Source organism: Uloborus diversus, chromosome 5, assembly GCF_026930045.1.
Source record: "Uloborus diversus isolate 005 chromosome 5, Udiv.v.3.1, whole genome shotgun sequence".
NCBI lineage: Eukaryota > Metazoa > Arthropoda > Arachnida > Araneae > Uloboridae > Uloborus > Uloborus diversus.
In genome coordinates this window covers 84,988,953-85,008,713 of record NC_072735.1, presented here as the reverse complement: position 1 = coordinate 85,008,713, position 19,761 = coordinate 84,988,953, and the positions used below count along the sequence as shown (strand labels likewise).

The following is a 19,761-nucleotide window of genomic DNA, read 5'->3' as shown; positions in this document are numbered from 1 at the left end:
ATAATTTTTGTGTCACATTTTGTAAAATTCATCAGTTTTTACTTAGTATTGTCCTAAAAGTCACTATTTTTTACTTTTTTGTTTCTTTTTAAGATGCTGGAAATATAAATAAATAACGTAAAAGAACTTTTATGGGTTATTTCATATGCTTTCAGTGCATAAATAAATCTTATGAGTAAAAAAATGCAATGATATAAGTTAACAGCATTATTTTTCGTATTTTAACCATGAAATCCGGGAAAAAATCTATAATAAAACTTTGTGACCACAGCGCCCCCTGAAGATATTACCCGATCTTCATCAAATTTTGCACTTTTGCTAACTATCACCAAAGACAACGTTTGGCAACTATTACTAGTTGATCGGAAAAACTTTTTATTTTTCGCCCCACCCTAGTGCCCACCTAATGGTGCAGACTGCGGCATTGAAATTTGGGGGGAGGGGGGTTGAAGGGTATTTTTCCCTTTTGGGGGATCTTTGGAATTTTTAAGGTGGGTGGTGGGGAGTGCACCCTTGCTCTTGGGAGGGGAGGCACCCCTGGTGATTCTTTATGTTAATGTTGATCAATTTCCATTAAGTTACCATTTCTAGTTTGTGTAAGACACAAGCTAGAAATAGAAAATAATGGAAATCTTGATGCTAAAAATTGCCATTGAATAGTAAAAGCAGTGAGACAACTTTTTGCAGATAAAGCATTATATTATGATGTGTTTTTGAACAGACTTCAAATATGGAAACGTTCTTAATATTGTATCTTTTTCTCTCAGTACCCAAGTTCATTCTTTCATATGTAATAATTAATTGTGTCGTCTTCTCTTTTTGTTTCTGTGCTGCTTGTGTTTGGACCCACTTCCCCTTTGATAGGTTGTGGATATCATGCGTACAAATGTGGAAAAAGTCTTAGAAAGAGATCAGAAATTATCGGAGCTCGATGATCGTGCAGGTAAACACTCCAGCAATTGAGTAAGAGATTGTTAGCCCATATTTTTTTTCCATTAAAAAAAAAAAACATATAAATTAGGCTTGTTTAAATGAAAAGGTACTAAGCAATACTCTGGATCTAAATGAAGATTTTGTTTAAAGTATATACCATAGGCCTAGCCACCACGATCTCACTGGTTAAGTGACTGAAGGATTTCTTATTCCCTGAATTTTTGTGGCCGATACGAGACTCGGTCTTTCGCAGTGTAATTGAGTTAGTCGTCAGACTTGAAGTGCTTCCTTTTCAAATGTTGTTATAAAGGATCAAACATATGGAAATCGCAGGGCGACTTGTACGGGTTGTTGGGCAGATGGTCAAGCTGCTCCCTTGGTGAATTCCTTGAGCACAAAAGAATCATTAACTCTGATGTGTACTGTGAGACACTCCAAAGCCTATGTAGGTTTTGTAGGCAAGAACAAAAGACCAGGACTGCTCACGAAGAGTGGTTCTGCTCCGTGGTGAAGCGGATCCTCGGGTCTCCAGGGTCACTTCTCCAGGATCAAAAAAGCACACCCAAATTAAAAAGCACAACCCTTTGTGCTTTTAAAAGTGGGATTAGCTTAACCATCTGCACTACTACCCAGACAAGTTGCCCTGCACTCTCCATGTGTTTGATCCTTTGAAAAAACATTTAAAAGGGAAGCGCTTTAACTTGGATGACGAACTCGAGAACACTGAAGGACTGGGTCCCGTCACGGCCACAAAAATTCAGGGAATAAGAAATCCTTCAGTCAGTTAATCAGTGGGATCGTGGTTCTCAGGCCTATGGTGCATACTCTAAATAATGTCTTCATTTAGACCTACAATATTGTTTGGTACCTCTTCATTTGAACAACCCTTATATATTAGTCAAAAAGTAGTCTCATATATTTATTTGGTGATGTGCCTGCAGTATAACTATTTGTTTTTAGGTATGTAATTCTCAAAAATTAGGATATATGAGAATTTTGTCATATTCATAATGCATTCTTAAAGTGTGCAGAAACGTATAATCAGATGTAGGTCCTCTTTAGCAAACTTAATTATTCAATTATATGTTAGAAATACCGGAAGCCATAACAGCTATCCCTGAACTATTTTTCAGATTATAACCTTTTTATTGTAGACTTTAGTGTTACTTTTTTCTGTGGTTTTAAAATTGTATCCTTTGTTAGTTCTATCCCTTGTGTGCAATTATCTTTAATTGTTTAATATGCTGCCTCAATTACTTGAATTACACTAAGCCTATAAAATACCTGGTTGCTTCTTGTGTTTTTAAAACTCATTTAATGGATTTCATGTCGGATAAAATAGTATTTAACTGGAATGAATTTTATCTTTCAACATATTTAAAAATATGAAAAAAAAAGCTAGTCTAGAAAGCATTGTATTAAAATATTAAATATGGACAATTTCAGAGGCTAGTCTTATGATGACCATGTTGCCAACATGTCTGAAATATATTATGGGTTTGTTGTTAAAAATCAACAAATTTACTATAAGTGCCCGACAGAGCACAGACTCAAAATTTTGGGAGAAATCATCTCAATATGTATATATAAAATTAATAAATAAAATAAAAATAATTGAATTACTATTGTTTCTAATGCTTTTGTGTAAGTTAAGGACTCCTAGTTTATTGTAGTCGGTATTAAAAGTGATTTTTTTTAGTGTTGATTAATTCAGTTATAATGTGCTTTGTATTATTCCAAAAAAAAAAGATTGAAAGCACCAGTTTTATAACTTAATCTTCTACTTCAATCAGTATCCTCATATTTTCTGTGGCATAATAAAAGTGTTCTATTGCAAAAATTATTTATTGTTAGTCTAATATTTTTCTGAAGGAATGTTCCCCCCCCTCCCCATGAGAGATCAATGTGAATTACTATTTTAATGTGATTATAAGCGAGTAACAAATAAAGTTGCTCGTACATGTCTGTTGAGACAAAACATACTTTGAGAACGTCAAACAGACAAATGGCACATTAGTAAATGTTTGCTATCTGCCTTCCAAATTCTTAGTAGAGGGCACTACTTTAGAGTCTGTCTCATTTTCATTTGACTGTTCATTTATATTTTGAAGTTTGCTTCTCAAATCTTCAAAATTTACTCAATTTTTTAATTGAGTAAATTGTGCTGATGTATCGTTTTTGTTGTAGAACAAATATAATTGAATCTCATTATTGTTCTAATTAGAATAATAAACTTCCCCCTTTTCTACTTAGAAGAAATATATTGTAATGACTGGGAATTTATACATGTTTCAAGAATTTTCATATTTTAGTTTAAAAAATATATACATAATTTCTCATGTGTAGAACATATGCATGTCTGTTCTTGAAGTGTATGATTTCATAATTTGTTTTTAAACAAAATAAAATAAAAAATAAATAATTTCCTTTTATGAGAGGATCCTTTTAAAGTTGCTATCAAAAAAATCATTAATTCTTTTATTTTTTAACTTATACTATGCACTTTTCTTGTTTTAGATGCCTTGCAGCAAGGTGCATCACAGTTTGAACAACAAGCTGGTAAACTTAAAAGAAAATTTTGGTGGAAAAATTGTAAAGTAAGCGTTTGTTCTTTTTTATTTTTATGAGTAAATTACAAGTAAATAAAATAATTTTTTTAGCAAGATTGTTAGAGTGTGTGTCCTATTATTAGCCAGAAGCAGAGAGAGAAAATCTTTAAAATGTTTCCAACATTTAAAAGATATTAATTGAATGTCCCCCAAAAATGTTATACCACCTCAGGAATGAATGTCTGTGAGATTGAAAGTCTTTGACTTTTTACTTTACCTTAAATATTTAATGCTAAATTTTAAACATTTGTAAAAAGTATGGTTAGAGGTTAAAATATGAGAAAAAAGGAGGGGAGGGGGAGCAACTGCTGTAGGTAATTTGACTGTCAGTATAGAATGAAACAAGCAGTCTTTACAAAGTTATGTTGAAACATTATAAAGCTCTTCAAGACTTCATTTCAATTTCCCTTTTTATTTTATTAGGTGCACCCTTGCTCTTGATGAGAAAACTTAAATCATTCTGGATCATTAATTCCAATGATTTTCTCAGAAAAGTTGATTTTTAATTTTGAAAATTAGTTACTATAACAAATCACCTCTTTTAAGAACTGCAGTAGACTCCATTCAGTGTGGGACAGAATGATTTTGATAACATCTACTGATTGATGACAATAAACAAATCTCAAAGTTACTTAAATTTACCAATTTTATCCACAGGTACTGAATTTCAAAACAAATTTAAAAGTACAAATCTTATGTTTAAGTGTTGTATCTTTTCAGCCAAACATAAAAAGTATACATTCTTTACAAAAATGTCACTTATTTACTGTCTCCTGTTTTCAAAAGTTTATTTATAAATTACTCGTAATCAAAGCTTTTTCAATCATCAGCGTAGTGATGTATAGTGGTGGAAAAACCAATTCTTTTTAGTGAGTTATGCAGAGTGACTTGCTCACTCGAGAACTGATACTTTTTAGCAATTCAGGGATTCACTTTAAAAAAAAAAGGTAATTAGAGGAATATAAAGAAAGTGGCTTCTTGAGCATCAATAGACCCCTGTGCCAAATTTGCAAAGATCTGCGGTAAACTGAATTTGTATCCAGAAAACTCTAGGGGTTAAGCCCCCATAGAAAAAGAGAAACCCTCTCTGAATTCCTGAGCATCAAAAGACCTCAGTGCCAAGTGAGGCAAAAATCTGACGAAAGCAGTTTTTTGCATGAGGAAAAATTCCAAGGGGGTGGAGATCCCCAAAAGAGCAAAAATCCCCTTTTATAAATTCTTGGGCATGAATGCACCTCTGGGGCAAAGATCCGACGTAAGCAGTGGATATGTATAAAGGAAACCCCCCAGAGAGAACAAACCCCTCAAATTAATAAAAACATCTTTATATTAATTCTAGATCACCAAAGGACCCTTGTGCTAATTTTGGCAAAGATCCGACATAAACTCAATTTGAATGGCAAAACAAAATGGAGAACGACCATGGGAGGGGGGCTCAAAAACCTACCTTCATGAATTCCTGATCTTCAAAAGACCTTTACGCCAATTTGACATAGATCTGACATTAAATCCCCATGTGGGTATATTAAGCCCGTCATGAGGTCAAAAATACTCCAATGTGAATAGATGTACATCGAAGGACCTTGGTGCCACATATGCCAAAGATCTGACATAAGCTGTGTATTCTTTATTAGTGAATGTTCCTAGGGGTTGAGCCCCCTAGGGGGACAAAACCACTTCTATGTGAATTTTGAGCATCAAAGGACCTCTGTGTCAAATTTGGCGAAGATCTGATGTAAGCATTGGCTTTTAGTAAGGGAAACCCCCTTGGAAGAAGGGGGCAACCCCCCTAAATCGGCAAAAACCTTCCCTATGTGAGTTCTAGAACATCTAACGACCCCTGTTCCAATTTTGGCAAAGACCTGATGTTTGTTGGATTTGTATGTGGAAAATCCCCTTGGAACCCATAAGGACGAAAAATCCCTCGCGTGAATTCGTGAACTTCAAACAACCTCATTAGGGATAGGCGCTTAGCTCAGAAATTGCTTAACAGAATTGAATCTTTTGACGAATCAATTTATTTCCTCTTAATAAGAGTCATGATTCCTTTGGTGAAACACCAAGTGAGTGAATTCACTAACTCACTTGGCGATTTACTAAAGCACTGAGTTCAGCAAAAGACGGGATCCAGAAATTGACAGTAGATTGAGTGACAGTAGAGCAACGATTTACGTTAAGCCTAATTATATGAATACTTTATCCCATCTTACTTGAATTATTCTAAAATATTATGTAAAATAAATACAGAAAGTTGCTAAAGAGTAAGTGTTCTTGAGACATGTAGGAAGCTTCCCGTGCCATCAGTTTGTTTGAAATTCACTTAAACAAAATTTCCCTGAGAAGTTAAAAGAGCTGTTTAGATTTTTAAGTTTTTCATATGCACACAAAATAATTTTTTTTACTAAATAAAATATTGGCAGTTGTAAAATTTTGTATTCAAAATGTAGTTTCTAACTTCCCTACTCTAAAATAAAAAATTTATACTTCTTTGAGCATTTATTTCCAAGTTACAGCTATTTATTTGATGTATGACCACTTTACCCCATTAACCACTTTCCCCCACCAGACCCTATGCTTTGTTTCTTTTATTTTAACCAGGATATTTTTGTTTTTTCCTTTAAAAAATGTTCTGTTTTTTAAAGTGCTCATGATTTTAAGGGGAAAAAATAACATGGAGGTTCAATTTCTTTACAAGAGTAGCTGCAGCGTAAACTTGTCTTAAGGTGGAAAACTTTTTTATAAAGTTTTCTTGAGCATGTGCAATGGTGAAATATTTATTTGCTTTTATTAAAAATACTCTTCCCAATGAAATGTTCATCATTAAACTTTTTTTTTTTTAAATCCAGACCTTTGATGGTTGAGTTTAAAATTTTAATCACTTTTCAAGCTACATAATTTTCTGAAAGCTCTGCATTAATCGGTTAAATTAGTTATCAATTCCTCAGTTGAATAAATAATGTTATTCTAAAGATTATATCTGTACCTGGGAGGTAAAGGGCACTATGTCCTTTTTGTTTCAAAAGTAGATTTAAGTACCATCTTACTTAAATTTTTATAACCTTATTTAGAGGTATAAGCAGGTAGCAGGATTGGTTGCCAACTGCTCCTCATTTTGTGGAGTTGCTCCGCAAAAATTGTTTAACTCCTAAACTCTACAAATAAGTTATTTTGCTTCTCATTTCTCACCAAAATTCAAGACATGATTGTTTTCAAACAGTCTCGTAAATATGTGTCTAAAGTTAGGGAAAATGTCTGCAAGCTAACATATTTCACAAAAAACTTGACCTTTAATTTCATTGAACTGTTAGTTAGGCATTTTTATTATGCTCTAATTATTGTCTCTTGTATTATTATTATAATTTTAAAATAATGCTCAAAACCTTTTCTATTTTAATTATATTTTGTTACTTAAACATTTTAATAAGACATGGGGATAAGGAGTATTAAAGTTTTTTATTTATACTCAAAGTATAACATAGATTTAAAAATTCTTTTACTAGTAAAAAAAATAATTATTTTTGTGATGGCGTTTAAGAGTTTATCAAAGTGCAAACACAGGCTTAGATAAAAAAAATTAATTTTCTTTGTGATTTTCATATACGGTAGTGAACTGCTTTGCGAAATTTCAGATACTCCTCAAAATCACCATAAATGTTCCTCATATTGTTTCTCTAAGGTTAGCAATCCTGTATAAAGCACTAAGATTTTGATATATGTTTCTATCTTATAAACCCATAATTGATGACCTATTAAGATTAATAATAATAAAAAAAGAACATTGAGCTTATGTCCTGGCTAATTTTTTGAGCAATCACCATTGCTAATTGTTTTCACTTGGCCGTCAACCCCACCCTCTGCAGGTGGTACTGTCCCCCGGGTAAGCCGCTTCTCTTGGTCGGTGGTGTGCATGTCCTACACACACTCACACGCACGCTTTTACACACATACGCGCCACCGTGCATTCACACAGGTCTACACACACACACAAGCCTAGGCATACATATACACAATTACATACGTGTAACTCGCAGCTCGTGGTTGCGAAAAACATAGGTTGAATTCAAAATTTCAGAATTCAAATTTAATTTAACCTTTTTTTTGTTTTCTGACTTAAGTGTCCTTTACATTCCAGGTCAATTGTTACTGGCAAAGTATGAAATTGAGCATTCTGTAGAATGTCGGGTACGAAACACCATATCTGGTGCTTTATACCCTGATTTGGCCAATGTATAGAATGCAGTAGAAGGTTGTATTTCATACACTGGCATATGTATTAAATGGACATATGAGGTAGTGAGAAGCAAAGGGATGCAAGTGACAAAATTAAAAATTTGGGGATAACCAGTAGAAATAATAGGTGAACCTCTCCTCTATCTTGGGGCGAGATATTGTACTAGTAGCCCTGGTAGGTGCTGCTGTATAGCATGATTTAGAAAATAAAATCAATGAAAGCCTACCTAGGATCTGATCTTTAAATGCGTTTTACTCAAAACTTAAAATAGTCCACTTGCATCCCTCCTCTTCTCACTGCCTCATAGGTATATATATATATATTTAAATGTTTTCCTTTAATTATTAAAGTAGAAAGTTTGCTTCTAGGGTTCTTACACTCAAACTCAACATCAGTTCTAGTTTATCTCATCTACCTCCCATAAATTTTTGTGTGTTTAACTTTGTTAATCTGTTATGAAAACTTTTAAAATTATATAACTTTTTCTTTCAAAATAAATGGAAAATGAATCAATTTATTTGAAAGTTATATTTAAACATTAGGATTTTTTTAAAAAATAGATCTTGTAATTCAGATGTTATTACTATTGGTGTCGGAAGTTATATTTTAATTTCCTTTACCAGAGAGAGAGAGAGAGGCCTAAAAAGATCAGTATAATTCTGGTCATATTTATAGATGACTAGTTCTTGTAATCTATACTGATTGGTCCACAACACGTTTTATTTGAAATTGTTGATTTGTTTTGGTTCTAGATGATTGCCATAATGGTTGGTATTGGCTTAATTATCGTTATCATTATTGCAGGTAAGTTTTCTAGACATTCTTACTGGTATCCTACTGCAGGCATGATGAATAACCTGTTTTGTTTTGGGTGTAAATACGGTGATTTCCAAGAATATGGTGCCATTATACTATTCTTGAAATAATTTTACTATGGCAAGAGCTTTTAAAAGAGATTGAAAAATCTTTCGCAGCTCCTTAGATATTACAAAGAAAGTGAATCTGCAAGTAAGCAGATTCACTTTCACCTTAGGGTAGCAGGTGTATAATTAAAACATTTTGTATCATTTTAAATATTATTACTATAAAAAAAAAGAAGCTTGAATCAGAAAGCTCGGCATTTGCATAATTTTTCCAGGACTCTCAACTGAAAGTTCTTTTTCTACATTGAGTAATTTCTTCTTCCTTTAGCAGGTATGCAAGTGTTTTTCGTGCGATGGTATGTTTCAGAGCTAAATTTTATTCATGAGCTTTATGTTTAAAGTACAGATATCTAGCATTCCATTTTATTTATTTATTTTTTTGGGGGGCGGGGGGGGATGTAAAATTATGCATTTGTAAACAAAGAATTTATTGATTGTAATTTTAAGTTCACTAAAGTTGATACAGAAATCTTTGAAATTATTTTTGAAAAGAAATTTATACCATTTAGTATACAGTATTATTTGAGTTTACTTTTTTCCTCATGCCTGTTGGATTTATGTATTAAATGTGTTTTAATTTCATTTCAGATGTGGGCAATCATAATTGCTGTAATTGTTGTTATAATTATTATTATTGTTGGTAAGTTTTATTTTGTTTTATGATTTGAGTATTTCATTTTGTTTTGTTCTTTTTGTGAAACTTAAATTTTACTCCTGGTTTCAATTTCTTTTATTTTGTTGGTTTGTTTCTTTTTCCTTTCTCTATATATTTTTTGCCTTTTATAAAATAGTTTTCTATATTCTTCAGTAGCAATTATTATAACCCACATTTACATTGACTTTGTGTCTAAGACAAAATAGTTGACATTATTTATTGTGCTCATTGTTATATGTTTAATGGTTTAAAAAAAAAACTTTTATTTTTGAAGTTTTGTAATAATTTAACTAGCAATTAGATTTTAAAAATTTAAAATATAGAAATTTTTTAATAAGTTTAACTATAGAGTATCATAAGCTCTTGTCTCTTAAAACCTTTAATATTATCAAATAACAGACTTTATCCAGAAGAATTGATTAAATCTTATAAATATATTTAATGAAAAACATAAATCAATAGGAAAATAGTTTTTTAGAAATAGTTTATTAAACGTAATCTTTGTATTGAGCGAAAACTAACGATAATGTAACGAAAGTTTATGTAAAAAAATAGAATTTAAATCGATTCTTACTAGCATGTCAGGCAGTTGCGTAATTTTCTTACTCATTTCGGGGAGGGTCTGTGTCTTTTTGCTAAAAGAGAGTTGTGGTGAAAACGTTTAAAAAAAACGAACTTATTAGTCTGTTGGCGGATTTTTAGCAAAATCTGATTTGAGGACATTTGTTATTGCCTATTCTTTTCTCCCTTTTTAAGACTTTATATACAATTAAACCTCCTTCAAAATGAAATCCTGACTACGTCACTGATGCCAGGGTGCATACATAGCTTCAGAACTACTTTATTTTTATTCTTAATGTCCTTGCTTTTAATGTTATTCTTATTTATTTTAATGTAACTAAACTAATATTTTATAATTACTAAATAAACTAAAATTATAAACACAAAAAAGTTTGTAAAGCATGTTATGTTTTAGAACTTCATAAAAAAGGGGGAAAAAATCAAATCTTATTTAGTTGTGGGCACAACAGTGCCCTCAAAGGAAAAAAATTTGCACTGGAAAATTATATTTTTTTGATGAGGATTACATTATAAAAAAATATAATCTCTATTGAATAATTTAATATGATTATATGAATGTTTATCTAAAATAAGACAGTTTGGCATTTGACTAGTTTCTGAATTAAAGATTTAATTGAGGCAATTGCTCTTTTAAAGATATCAGGTAATTAGTTTTATATTATGTTCATAGGATTTTTTTTTTGTTTTTTCAAAGTAATTTTTGAATTGAAAAAATTAAACACTACTCCAGGGGAAAAAAAGGGATATCAGTTGGTATAATTTAATATAATTTAAACAGTATATCAATGCTATTATTATTTTTAATAGTAAACCAAATTAGTTTCTTGTAATTTTTTTTGTTTGAATAATGGCTCTGGTAACCTTGATTGTAATCCTGTTTTACACACTAAGTTTTTTTAAAACTCCATAGCTTAAAAAAGCTTTAGACAGTTCACAAACTGTCGTTTTAACTCCATGTTAGTTTATTATCTTTTGTCTTTTCATTCTTTCAGCCTGGGTGTATTCGTAAGGTTACTGAGCAGAATTGGTTTCAACACCTTATGTGCTCACAGATTGTAACTAACATCTGCAAATCTTCTCACACCTTAACTTAAAAAGATAAAAAGTCATGATGTGTGCATGTCTGTTCTTTTTGTGTATTTTTTTTTTCCTTTTTCCAGAGATGCCAATTGACTGGAATTTCAATAACATACTTATTTTTTGTATTCTGAAATTCAGTTTAGCTCATACATTTTGGTATGAGCTTTTCCCATTTGTTGTTATTGCTTTTGAAAAATTTTTGTACATTTAAAAAAAGTTCATTGTTGAATTTAGGAGTCTCAAGTACCTTAATATTTTATCATAACCTGAAAATAAACATTAATTTTTACATTACATAAAAATGATTGTTTCCTCATTTTTTAATGGTAAAAATGCACCATAGGAAGAGCTCTCAAAGGACTTTTTTTTTCAGTAACAAAAAAGCTTTACAGTAGTTTTTTTTTCAATTTTCATTGAAGCATGAAATTTTTAATTAAACATTTTAAAATTATTTTTCAACCCACATATAAATGGTTTTGAAATTCCACTCATGTTGAATTGGTATCTCTCTTGCAATTTTCTAGGTATAAGAGGTATTGATGTTCAACAATGTTGCGATGGTATGAGAAATATATGCATAAATGACACATAGAATTAGTAAATATGTAAGAGCAAAATTAAAGCAGCTGTGCTGTAACAGTGTGCAGTGAATGTTAGATTAGGCTAGGATCTATGAATTAATATATTTAAGATTTCTAAAAGTCTATTTAGGTTAACACAGAATTATTTTGAGAATTGCAATTTTTGAATACATATCGTTTATGTAGCCATGTTATGGAAAACTATTATATGGATCTCTATAAAATTATATATTGAAAAACATTAAATTTTCGAAATTTTAATGCAAGCAAGCCTGTTCTTATGAATTAACAAGCAAGATTTATTTTTGGAAGCCATTCGTTTTAATGTCTTTTTTAATAAGGTAGATTAGATTTTTAGAAAACTCGGTGTGGCAGCGAAGTATTTTTCTGTAATAAATCTTTTAAAAAATTAAGATAATATTGTCTACAATTTACAACCTACTTTGATAAACAAATTGTATTAATAGTAAAATTCAATGAGTGGGCATGTTTATAATGGACCTCTTTTGGGCTTGATTTTTATATTAAGCGGAAGGATTGAAAATAAGGAGTTGCTAAACCAGTTGACGTACAAGGCTCCCATGAGATTTCATTTTTAGTACTGAGTTTTCAAAGCTGTCTTTAAAAAGCAAAATAGATTTAAAAAAAAAAAAAACTATCCTGCCAGAAGTGAAGATTAATATGCTCAGGTGTCACAAGAATCACTCTATTTTGAGGGTTTGTGATTTTTTCCTATTAAAGAAAAAATGAATCATTTTAAAGTATTTTAAATGTTTTGGGTAATGCCTATGTGGTTTTGAAAATATAGTACAATTGTGGATTTTATAAATTTTATTCCTTACCTTTGGGAGCCTTTTATTAGGCTGGTTTAAAGCAATGAAATCAAATACCTTTCCATTTCTGTATGCCATTAATGTGGAAAGAAAACGTTTGCATTTCATTGAATTCTTACATGAAAAACCCAATTATTTTGATAGAAAGTAAATTTTAGTATGTCTTTTTAAGATCAGCAGTTGAGTTTTATATAAATAGTTCAAATAGTTGAGAGAGAAAATGAAAGAAAAAGCAAAATGTCAAAAAAACTAATATTTTGGTACTCACATCTCAATTTGCACTTTTTAATAAATAAACTATTGAGTATTTTGTATGTTTTAATAAAGTGACTTTTTGACTTTTCCTTTACATTATGGACAAATATTGTACACTTGAGTAAAAAGAAAAAGTTAATTTTTTACCTTTCTGAAAATCAGCAAGTTTAAAGTGAAGATTTATAGACTTTCCTCTATGTTTCTATGTATCAGTTACTTTATATAAAATTCTAGCCAAAGTATATTTTCGTTTATAAATATATTTTTCAAGTCAAATCATACAATTAATGTTTTTTCTCTCTCCATAGTCAATTTATTGCATTTGCATTATTTTCTGTCTAGTTTTATTGTTCTTACATGTATTGGTAGCTAAATCAACTATGACAATACAATTAACACAATAGCACAAAATGCCGACAGAAAAATGTTAAAAAATAAAAAGGTTAAATTGTTTAAAAGTTTAAATGAGGCTTCATTGAACAAAATTTTCTTCAACTCTTTTTGTATTTGTAATTAATATCTGTTTGTAAACGAGTGAATAAGTTGATGGAAAAAATAAGGTTTAAGTTTTAAATAGTTTTTCTTAATTGCATGAAAAAGTACTAGGATATTTTTTCTGCTTTATCAGTTTGTTTATTTTCCTAATTTATTTTTTGAATCTTTTTTTTCTTGATAAATGCTATTATAATCACATTAAACTGACCTTGTTATTTTATTGATTTTTTTCATAACTGGGATCCCTCACTGTCGAATATGGTTCAGTGAGTTACACATTTTTAATAGTACTGAGTAATTCAACAGAGTAAGCAACACATTTTATGTTCATAAACATTCACTAAAACATGTTAAAATTGAATTAATAATTTTATGTAATGTAAAATTTCCTAAACCTCTAGCTTTGGTTTTTTAAAGTGGAAACATGTTACTTTTGTAAATTTTCCTTTTTGATGTATTTTTCCTCGCCCATCTTAGGGTACCATTAAACATATTTTTCAGAACATTTTAAGTTGTTTAATCAGAAATTGCTGGTACCGATCAATACAATTAAGCTCTTATGCTATCATTTTGCAGGTCTTATTTCAACATTTTACTTCACAGTAGCAAAAACATTGTTGTTTGATGTAGATAATGCTTTTTCTAAGTCTGTACAATTGCTTTTGTCAGAAAATTGCCTATTTGCATAAAAGTAAAGCAACTTTTGCAGAATCCTCCTTGACAACAAGCATTCTATAACAGCTCTGGTCCATTAGTGTTACTCAACATTTCATTCCTCGTATTAGCATTTTTTACAAATTATTATTGATTGCAAAGAAGGCATGTTCAAAAATTGTACTAATTTAAACTGAACTTTGTTAATTAATTTCATCATTTTAACCAAGATTTGCATGTATGTAAATTGCATGAAACACCAAGTAATTAATAAATTATTTATATTTATGCATATTATTTTAATCTTGCTTAGATGGGCAAATGCTGTTCATAAATTTAAAAAATACAAATATTTTTTATGCTCTCAATCGAATTAGAACAAAAATTATCAATCAAATATCTGAGGGCACCATAACTACATGATTTTTTAATATCTATATTTTCAAATTATATAATTTAATATCTTTTTTTTTTTAATTTTTGAAAAGCAACATTTTGTGCATTAATAAGTTTTCTACTTAATTTTAAGATCAGACTTAATGAGACCCCCAGAATTCTGTTCCTAGAGGCCCAAATTTCTAGTTTGAGCCATGCATTTCACTTATTTTCTAATAGTGTCTGCTATGCAAATGGAGTAAAATGTCGTTTTCCTATAGGTGTTTTGTATTGCATTTAATAAAATTATGACGACATTTTAAAATCAGTTTAACCATTTGCTCACCAATCACTCATTTTTCATTTTGAACTTAAATTCATTTTATTTGAGTGCAGTTTCCATGCACCAGAACTATGAGTATGTTTCCTCAAAAAGGAATCTTAGTATTTCAATGTCTTCTTAAAAGGAACAAAAAATTAATATCCCTTTATGAAGCCGGAAAAATGCCCTCTCTTACAATATTCAAAATTTGTATTTGTTAACTTATAGTTTCAAACATTTTCATTTGAAAAAAGAAATGTAATGTTGTTTTAGCATGACAAATTTTATTGCTATTTTGTAAAGGTATTATTATGTACTAATGTTGGATTAAAAATACAGTATTGATTTGTTGTCAAATCAAGAAAAGCATTGCCCATGCTAGGTTTTCTTATGATTTTATTTATTTTTTATGTTTAGGTTTGCTTTTTCAATTTGGTTTTCTTTTCATTTCTTTTTTCAGTTTCTAGTGTGAGTTAGAGAGAATGTTTTCTCATATCAATGCAAATTCAAATACAAGAGAAAGGAATGATGGCAGAGGAATTGCATGAATTTATGACATACTTTTCTGTTATCGAAATTTCTGTTTGCTTAATCATAATTGAAAGAACTGAATTAAATTTGCATCTGTAGTTATTATGTTTTTATTATTGCTTAAAAGTGGTTTAAAATATTGCTTTAAGTAGAAAATGGTAAAATTTTCCTGCATGTTTTTTAATTTTTACCTTTATGATTTTTAAAAAAGTGCATTTTTTAAATGATTGTGCATGTACAAATCTACAATACAATGATTTTTCTTTTTATACTCCATGCTTCTCCCAGGTGTACTAAAATGTGCATTAATTTATCATACATAAGTCAGAATCTGGAAAAAACCTTTTTTGTAGCATTTCATTTTAACCTTAATAAGTTGTCATTGAAAAATAAATACATGCTAAACAGTTTTCTTCCCTGTGTTTTATAATATTTGTGTATTCTATTGAAGAAACTTGTGATTTCACTTTTTATAAATGAGGCAGTGAGAAGCAAAGGGATGTAAGTGATAAAATTAAAAGTTTGGAGATAACCAGTGCAAATAATAGGAGACCCTCTCCTCTGCTTTGGGGCAAGAAATAGTACTAGTGGTCCTTGTAAGTGTTGTTGTACCGCATGATTTTGATTTTTTTTTTTAAATGAAAGCCTACCTAGGATCTGAACTTTAAACTTGATTTATTCGAAACTTTAAATAGTCCGCTTACATCCCTTTGCTTCTCACTGCCTCAAATGTAAATATTATGTTAAAAGAAATGCTGCATTTATAGAATTGTAATTTTATTTTCAACATCATTTTGTCATAATTTCTGAAATAAAAGAAACTATTATATTGACATAGACTTTCAAACGAAATGTCATTGTCTAATATAATTTACTTGTTGTGCAGCTTTTCTTAAGTATATAAAGTTTTTAATTTGTTAAAGTATCTTTAATAACTAATGCACACATAGCTAGCAGCTGTGTTATATTTTAGCTTTTGAAAGTGTTGTGTTAGATATATAATATATATAAAACAAAATGTTATTAAAAATAGTGTAAAATTACAAAAAATAAAAATAACAGATACATTCTTAACTATGTGCTTGAACAATATTGTAAAATTCATAATTTAATACCCTAAGCATCCATGGGCATTATGGTATAGTTGCATTAAATATTGAAAAGGTAATATGCATGGTAACGGTCCTTTTAGAAGATGTGGTTTGAAAAATAGAAAGTAGAAATAACTTACCATCACGATTAAACAGCTTAAAAAATTAACACTATTAGTGTGCATTAGTGTGTTCAAAAATGTTTTGATGAATAGTGCTCTTTTAAAAATACCATGCAATTTGTGACAATTAATCATTTAAATATATATATATATATATATAATGTTTATCCCAGTTGTAATGTCTTGTTGAGATTTTGTTTAAAGGCTATGTTGAAAATGGAAGTATGTTAAACATTCCATTACATAGATTTTAACCCTGATCCTCCTTCTATTGGTTAAAGTTACTACAAAGAATCTTTAAGTTAAGGAACATTTCATTCTATGTCTACCGCATGTGTCCGTTTGAGTTAAAATTTAATAATTTTATGCCCCCTTCATTGCATGTTCCAGGTTAAGTGCTTCAAACTTTAATCACATTTATGTTGAATGGATGATATATCTTAAATTTTTTGGCTTGTTTATAAGCACTTCAGTTTTGGGGGAAAAGCTATACTTAACATTTAATAAGTATAGAAGATGTTTAAAAAAAAAAAAAACTCTAACTGTATCGTACTATCTTTTCAAATTAGTTTTATGAATTATTGTTTGAAGTTCTCATATGATCCTAATAGTACAGATATTTTATAGTATTTAATCTTTTTAAAGTATCATGTGATGTGTTCATAATTTTAACTGCCGTGTTTTATTTTTAATTTTTGGTACTAAAAATGCAAATGCATTTTACTATCAAGTTTTTCAGTTCGATTTTTTTTTTCAACATCACTGAAAAACTTGTATAATTTTCATACTTGAAATTCACAAACGCCTAAAGCTTTTGAAATAGTATTTAAAAGTATGTTAATTTGTTCCTTGAAAATGTATGTATTCAATATTTTATCTCTGAATTACAAATTTTAAATGAGTTAACCCATCTTTTGCATATGCATACAATTTAAGAAGTTAGTACTCATAACATATTTTCTGTTCCATTTGATTTGCACTGCTTTGAAATATGAACAGTATATTAATAAATTGGGGATTGAAACTTAGGATTAAATTATTAGAAATATTACTTTGCACAATAATATTATACATATATAGATGCTGAAAAATTGCTACAAATTGATTGTGTAAACACTTGTACTGTCTAGAATTATTTCTGTGATAAACATAAAATTACAACACATAAATATAAACATTCCAGAGTAAATTATTTGATTAGTGAAACCAAAAATTGTAACATTTTGATTTTAATGGTACTAACATAAGCTGCTAATAAATATCTTTATTAGTAAAAGTTGAAATGTTTCTGATTAAAAAGAAGAAAAGATAGTATTAGAACATGTTCCTAAAAATGGGAAGGGGAAAAAATTAAAAGTTTTTTTCCCCTTTGATACCATATAAATGCAATTTTTGCTATTTTATTATGTAGTAAAGAAAAACGAAATTATAATAATAATAAAAGAAACATAATAAACTTATGTTCCAGATGAAATTGCATTTCGATAAACATATTTTGTCAGGATTGGTTAATTATTCACTAAAGGGGTCAATTTTCCACACTAATGAAATTTTGTAACTTTTAAGTAATTTTATTATTTACACTAGATGTTCAATTATTGCAAAAACAGCAATATTTCAAAAATTAAATCATATCCATTCTGCAATATCTTAGCATTTGATCAATGTTTCCAACATCAAATAAAAGTGAGTTTCTAAATTATGAATTCGTTTTTTTTTTCAAATTATTGAAAAATGTTGAAAAAAAAAATGACAAAACATATATATAAGTTTATGCTAACAAAAGATTCAGTCTTAATTTTATCAAATTTAGGTGTTCTGAAAAAAAAAAAAAAAAACTGTAAAACTAAGTTACTCCAACAATGAACAAATATAGAAAAATAAATAATTAATTAAAAAATATATGCAAATAAATGAATTAAAATTTCAATGACTGACCATTTAAAAATAGAACAGCACTAATATTTATTGTTGTTTGCATATACATTGTACTAAGAGAATTTTCTTTTCTGCTTGTGTATTTAGTAGTTTTTAGCTTGCGTAGTTTAATAGTTAAAGGCTTGCAAATGTTTTGCAAGACATTATCCTCCTTTGCAAGATGTAGTCTTCTCATAGTTCTTATGAATAAATAAGTTTTGCTGCTGAGAGGCCTGAGTGAACTCTCAGATTTTTTTTTCTCAACCTTAGTTTTGTTACTAATCCCAGATCTCCATTAAACAAAAATCTCCAAAAGAAATCCAAAAATAAATTTGGGTATCTTAAAATCTTAGGAACTAACCTAAATTTTACTCTGTATATTTCCTTGTTAGGACTACTTGTTGATAAGAGTCATAGAGTATTAAATTAACTTTTGTGGTACAATTTCATTTCTTAAAGATAATTAAAGGCTGGCCAAAATGTGAAGTTTTGCATTAAAGAATAAGATGATGCAATTCCCGTCAATAAAAACCTGCACAGAAGGAAAAATACTAAATCTTTGTGCAAGTAGACTTCTACTTTAATGAAATGTTGTGATACTCAAAATTTATTACATTTATATAATGCAACTGAAAAAACAGAAGCACTCGCCAAAAATGTTATCCTGCTTATATTAAATCTCATATATTTTAATTTTACAGGTACATTAAACATTTTCAATTAAAAAAAAGTACAGTACATAATTTGTATCCCACCTGATAGTTCTCTTTTTTGTTTGTCGCATTTCAATTCCTTTGATATTAGCATTTGAAAAGCCCAAAGCAAAGTGCTTTAAATTAAGGACAATGCAATGCATCTGGAACATGTCTCTAAATTGTTTAAATGTTTTGCAGTGGATGGTAAAGTTAAGTGTAAGACAAAACTCCTGTATTAATGGTTCTACTTTTATATGTTGAAGATTATTTTTTCCAGATTATAGTTTGGAAGAATATTCCTGTAAATTGTAAATATGAACATAGGTCCATTTTTTTCTTCAAAAAGGGAAAATGGTTCTTGCGGTTTGGTGTGTAAAGATGTCAGTATTGTTCCAATTATCTAATTGTGTATTATTTAATAAATGTTAATAAATGAAGTTTCTTGCTGATTTCGAATTCATTTTTTTTCAGCACTCTAATTTTCTATTTGCTAAAATTATAATTAGTAGGCCACTACAGTTCTTTTATGTCCCTGTTAATTTTATTCATTAGAAAGTGAAATGATAAATTGTGCACATTATGTGTAAATTTATAAATCTGAAAAACAAATAACGTAAAAATAGTTTCTCGTTGAAATAACTTTTAATACCATAAAACTGCATAATATTAATATTGTCTAAAACCGAAGTCATATTTATAATAATTTAGACAGCATTAATCATCGAGTATGGATTTAATTTATAAATTAAGGAAGCTGTAAACTAAATTATGTAGACTTAAATGCTGCATATTTTGTTAGTTATTAAGTAGAAAATTCTTAACAGAAGAAATTAACTTCAGTGCTCTTTGCTGGTAAGATGAAAAATATCCCAAATAA

At 29.3% G+C, this 19,761-nt stretch overlaps 1 protein-coding gene across 4 annotated transcripts in view; it reads left to right on the top strand.

Annotated features, from left to right (window-relative positions):
- The window catches only part of LOC129221870 (vesicle-associated membrane protein 3-like), a 39,001-nt gene extending 19,668 nt beyond the window's left edge, over positions 1 to 19,333 (top strand). Inside the window, exons 3-6 of one of the 4 annotated variants that reach the window (XM_054856230.1) lie at positions 865 to 943; positions 3,451 to 3,530; positions 9,285 to 9,336; positions 14,989 to 19,333. In XM_054856230.1, coding sequence (XP_054712205.1) covers positions 865 to 943; positions 3,451 to 3,530; positions 9,285 to 9,336; positions 14,989 to 15,005 — 228 coding nt within the window. In that variant the 3' untranslated portion in view covers positions 15,006 to 19,333. Of the gene's footprint in view, positions 1 to 864; positions 944 to 3,450; positions 3,531 to 8,525; positions 8,578 to 9,284; positions 9,337 to 10,925; positions 11,095 to 14,988 lie in introns of those variants that run through there. The other 3 variants (XM_054856231.1, XM_054856229.1, XM_054856232.1) reach the window with 3 other exon arrangements.
- Positions 19,334 to 19,761: the final 428 nt, after the last annotated feature.